Source organism: Petaurus breviceps, unplaced genomic scaffold, assembly GCF_028583685.1.
Source record: "Petaurus breviceps papuanus isolate PSGF00001 unplaced genomic scaffold, PetGlider_PUasm1.0 90639, whole genome shotgun sequence".
NCBI classification, from domain to species: domain Eukaryota; kingdom Metazoa; phylum Chordata; class Mammalia; order Diprotodontia; family Petauridae; genus Petaurus; species Petaurus breviceps.
In genome coordinates, this window is record NW_027187296.1 from 8,689,880 (window position 1) to 8,694,891 (window position 5,012).

At 41.0% G+C, this 5,012-nt stretch overlaps 1 protein-coding gene across 3 annotated transcripts in view; it reads right to left on the reverse strand.

Annotated features, from left to right (window-relative positions):
- The window catches only part of LOC138143476 (NACHT, LRR and PYD domains-containing protein 1a-like), a 65,944-nt gene extending 62,408 nt beyond the window's left edge, over positions 1 to 3,536 (reverse strand). For 2 of the 3 annotated variants that reach the window (XR_011163703.1, XM_069064752.1), the window contains exons 1-4: positions 3,077 to 3,528; positions 2,739 to 2,864; positions 2,254 to 2,392; positions 377 to 427 (exon numbers count right to left, since the gene is read on the reverse strand). Coding sequence is in view for 2 of the 3 variants with exons in the window: in XM_069064752.1 (XP_068920853.1) it covers positions 377 to 427; positions 2,254 to 2,392; positions 2,739 to 2,864; positions 3,077 to 3,211 (451 nt within the window). In the remaining variant the exon portion in view is untranslated. Of the gene's footprint in view, positions 1 to 376; positions 428 to 2,253; positions 2,393 to 2,738; positions 2,865 to 3,076 lie in introns of all 3 variants that reach the window. The other variant, XM_069064751.1, reaches the window with a different exon arrangement.
- Positions 3,537 to 5,012: the final 1,476 nt, after the last annotated feature.

Here is a 5,012-nt window from a genome sequence, read left to right on the forward strand (position 1 = left end):
ACCAAGTTTTTTCACTGGCATGTGCCCAAATCTGAATTCTCCCCCCACCCCAAGCACCCTAACCAGAGACACATGGCTTGTCAGTACACTCCCTTCTGCATCACTCTGGACCCAGAAACTTGGCATTCCTAAACTACTTTGTGTCTTTCTGATTGCTTGGGATATACAAGGCATCACACAAGTCTAAGTGCGGTTTTAAGCTACACAAGCTTAAATGTGCCCTAAGTCTTTTTTGACACCTTGTCTGTGACTGTGCCTTTGGTCCCACATTATGCCCTCTCTGGAAGAGCCATCTTTCCCCCAGGCCCCTGATACTCAAATAGCTGCCCAAGAAGATCCACATGTGGGTATCCACCACACTGAGGATATTACTTACCTGTAGGAGCTGACGAACCTTGGGCACAAGCAAGTGCAAGTTCAAGATCTCCTGGGAGAGAGAGAAGGGGAACGAGGAATGAATAACGTGTGACTGATGTCTGATGCTCCCGCAGCCCCTAGTCTTAGCATGGGAAGGTGATGTCTGCATCTGCAAGGGACGTGGACAAGTAGGGAAAGGAGAAAAGTCCCAAACGAAGGCAGTCAGAGGTCACCACAGGGTGGGAATAAAACCTTCTGTCATTCTCCCCTCATAGTGAATAATACCAAAGACTGAGGAAAAAGCAAGGGCTGTGCTAGCCAGAAGTCCAAGTTCCATGAATTGTGCTTTCAATCATGGGCCTCATAAAGCAGGATAGCATTTCTAGAGTGGAAGACTTTACCTCTTGCTTGGTGCTCTCAGTAGCACTCAGGGAAGCACCAGGTTACATAAACATCAGTCATATTAAAAGTAATTTGATGTTCTTGTGTGTTACTATGAGAGGTAAGGTAAAGTTATTTTCCTGCTTGATACTTCTGCTGACCCTGAATAATTAGAGTGGGCTGAAAAGAAACACAAGAACCATTCTCAGAGAGTAAAATCAATTCCCAAGTTAATGATCAGTAAGGATGGGACCATTTGCCTTCAGGGACTGTACACCTCCTCTTCTTTCCTTGTAGTTAGTTAATAAACATTTATTGATCATCTACTATGTGCCAAAAGCCATGCTAAGCACCACAGATAGAAAAAGGAGGCAAAAGATGGGCTCTACCCCTCAAATAGCCCGTAATCTAATGGAGGAAACAAGAAGCAAATAGCTACATACAAACAAGCTATATATGGGATAAATAAGAAATAATCAACAGAGGGAAGATACTAGAATTAAAAGGGACTGGAAAAATCTTTCTGTAGAAAGTGGAATTCTAGTTGGGGCTCGAAGGAGCCAGGGAAGCCAGGAGGTAGTAATGAGGAGTGAGAGCATTCCAGGCATGAATCACAGCCAGAGAAAATGTCCAGAGCTAAATGAGGTACTATCTTGTTCCAAGAACCACCAGGATACCCAATGTCACTAGATTAAGAAGTACATGATGGGCAATAAGGTGTAAGAAGACTGGAAAGATGTGATGAGGGGTAGGGGAAGAAGGGGGGAATTGGTTAGATTATGAAGGGCTTTAAATGCTAGTGGATGCTGTATTTGATCCTGCACACAATAAGGAGTGAAGGGAGTTCATTGAGTTAGGAAGGTGACATGATCAGACACCCCTCTTAGGAAAATCACTTTTTTGTGATTGATTTTTTGACTGAATGGAGGATGCACTAGAGCAGGGAGAGATGAGGCAGGCAAACCCATCAGCAGGCTTTTGCAGTATTCCAAGCATGAGGTGGTGAGGACCTGCACTAGAGAGGGGGAAGTATCAGAGGGGAGACAGGGATATATTTGAGAGAAGTTGCAAAAGGAAAATCGACAGGAGCAGACTGGATATGGGGGACAGGGAGGGATGTTGAGGATGACATATAGGTCGTAAGACTGGGAGAATGGTGTTGTCTCTACATTAATCGGGATGTTTGGAAGTGGGGAATGTTTAGGGGGAAAGATAATCAGTTCAGTTTTCAGCATGCTGAGTTTAAAATGACTACTGAACAGGGAATGTGAGGTTTCTGAAAGGCAGTTGGACATGTGAGACTGGAAGTCAACAGAGGGGTTAGAATAGGAAAAACATTTTAAAATCATCAATGTAGAGATGATAATTAAGTCTGTCGGAGCTGATGAGATTCCTAAGTAAAGTAATAATGCAGATACCTAAGCTCATGCAGACATCTACAAACACACACACACACACAATCTCACACATTCTTGCTTGAAAGCAAGAATATTCATTCTACATTGAGTATCTTACCTGATCTCACCAGTGTCTCCCAGACCAGTGTCCCATCTAAGTGTCTCAAATCCAAACTGATTTTCTCCTTCACATTGCTGCAATAAATCTCAGAGAAAACCTGACACTCCCCAGCACTCCGGTAGCAGAGTTCTAGTTCCTAGAGGGAAGAAACATCAATAGTACATATTTATTACAGGTGCTCAGAAAAACAACAACAACAACAAAGAAATCAAAGCAAGTATGTCAGGGCAACGTCATAGTCTTAAAATAAAGGACTACACTAAAAAAAATTCAAATAAAAACATTTATTTCAGAGTTATTTTAAAGTAAGTCAAAGCCCTATATCAAGTTACTTAACAAAAGTAAGATATTTATCACTAAAAAGCTTAAGAATCATGACAGGGATGCCTGCTGAGCCAATGGATTTTGCTGAGATTTGCTGAATTCTCTAAGATGGTTTGAATTAGAAAGAAGTGCTTTTGTGATGAATCAGTATGACTTACTGCAGGCATTATTTCCAAGTGTTTTGATCCAGATACTAAGAAATGAGAGCCAAGGTAGAGTGGGGTTACTGGAGGTGGTTTAGGCAATCGTAAAAAGTGGAACTTTGTTTCTTCTTCATCTATAGCCTGAAGAAAGAGAAAGAAAAAATTTCAACCTGAAAAATCTCTATTTGTCCCAGGAGAGCACACAGGAAGACCACAATTACTTGCTATATATGTCAGTGGCCTGCATCATAGAACTGATGTCACACTGGGGCTTGTAAGGTAAGGATGGGGTTGTCAGCTTCTTTAGGCTCTAAGTAACTTTGCTGATTATATGCAGGACAATTTAATCTTACCTTCCTTATTGTACAGTCACTGGGGATCAGATACAGGTGGAGTGTGATGTCCTCAGCCCTGAGATGGCAGAATATCAGAGTAGTGGAATTAATGGGAATTAATTTAGAATGAATAATTCTCAGCAGAACTCCCATGGGAGAGAAGCTGGGATTGTCCAGGATGGCATGGCATGACTCCACTCTGGTTGGATTCTCCAGGACCAAACCCTCTTCTTTAAAGTGGGCAATTTTGAACAAGGAGACGTCGACATTTCCTCCTGTCAGAGAATTTCAATAAAAAGTACTTCTTATTTCTTCTTTTCTTATACTTTTTCTAGTAGTCAAGGGTTACTTTCTTTGTGTGACCTCAGTGGAGATGAAGGTCTGTACTATGGATACAGATAAGAGTTGGGTCTCTCATTTTAAAAGAGGAAATTAACCAAAGCTATAAATTAAAAGCAAATTCCTTGGACAGATTTTGAGATCAAAATAAGGAAAATGAGTACAAAGATAAAACTGAAAGTCACAAGCTGGCTAGGAAATAAAAGTGTATATATTAATAAATACTTGATTAATGATTGACCATAATACTCCTAGTAAACTTTACAAATTTTACAAAATTAGTCCTAATTTAATGTTTTTGAATTAAATGACTCCTTAGGTTTTGATTTTGTGTGTGTGTGTGGAGTTGACTCTGGGTCCTTAAAATTTATGCCAGACTTTCTATCATATTGATCAAGTGTGGCTGAGTAATAGACTATATCTGCTTTTTGATAATTACTTTAGTTAAGTATGGAGAGTTAATTACCAGTTACCTAGTCAATTGGTGATGAATTCTTTGACATGGGTAACATCAAGTAAAAATACAAAACTTCCTTTATTTCTATGCAATTTCCAAGTGTGAGCCAGCCGGCAGCGGACAGTATCGGCCATGGCAGCCCCCTCAGCGGCCCTGCCTCAGACTAAGGGGTACTAGAGGGAAGAGAAAGTGAAAGAGAAGTAGTTCAGGGGAAGAGCCACAGTAGGTCTAGGCCACGCCCCTGGAGCTCTGAGCCAATGACTAAGGACCAGACCCAGCCAGAGGACCTCAAGAATTTCTAGAGCCGGGACCAAAGGAAGGGAGGAGCCTGATTGGGCTCAAGCCAAACTACTTTTTCTTCTTCTTCTTTTTTTTTTTTGACGAGGGGGAGTAGAGGGGGGGACTGTTAACTCTTAATGGCCTGGACTATTGCCACACCAGGTCAGAGGCAATGGGACTGGGAAATATTGTAGTCAAATTTCAGAGATGGAAGGTCGAGGATAAAATATTGCAAGCAGCCAGAAGGAAGGATTTAAAGTATTGTGGAAGCACAATCAGGATGACACAAGATCTAGCAGCTTCCACATTAAGGATAGAAGGGCTTGGAATATGATATTCTGGAAGTCAAAGGAACTAGGATTAAAACCAAGCATCACCTACCCAGCAAAACTGAGCATAATACTTGAGGGGAAAAATGAACATTCAGTGAAATAGAGGACTTTCAAGCATTGTTGATTAAAAGACCAGAGATGGATAGAACATTTGACTTTCAAATATGAGAATCAAGAGAAGGCTGAAAAGGTAAACAGGAAAAAGAAATAATAAGGGACCTAGTAAAGTTGAATTTTTTGCATTCTTACATTGAAAGATGATATTTACAACACATGAGACCTTTCTCAGTATTAAGGGTAGTTGAAGGGAGTATACACACACACACACATACACACACACACACACACACACACACATATATGACAGAAGGTCCAGGGTAACTTGAATATGAAGGAATGATACCTAAAAAATAAAATTAAGGGGTGAGAGAGGTGTATATTGGGAGAAGGAGAAAGGGAGAGATAGAGTGCGGCAAATTATCTCACATAAAAGAGGCAAGAAAAAGCTATTACAATGGAGGGGAAGAGGGGGGAGGTGAAAGGGAAT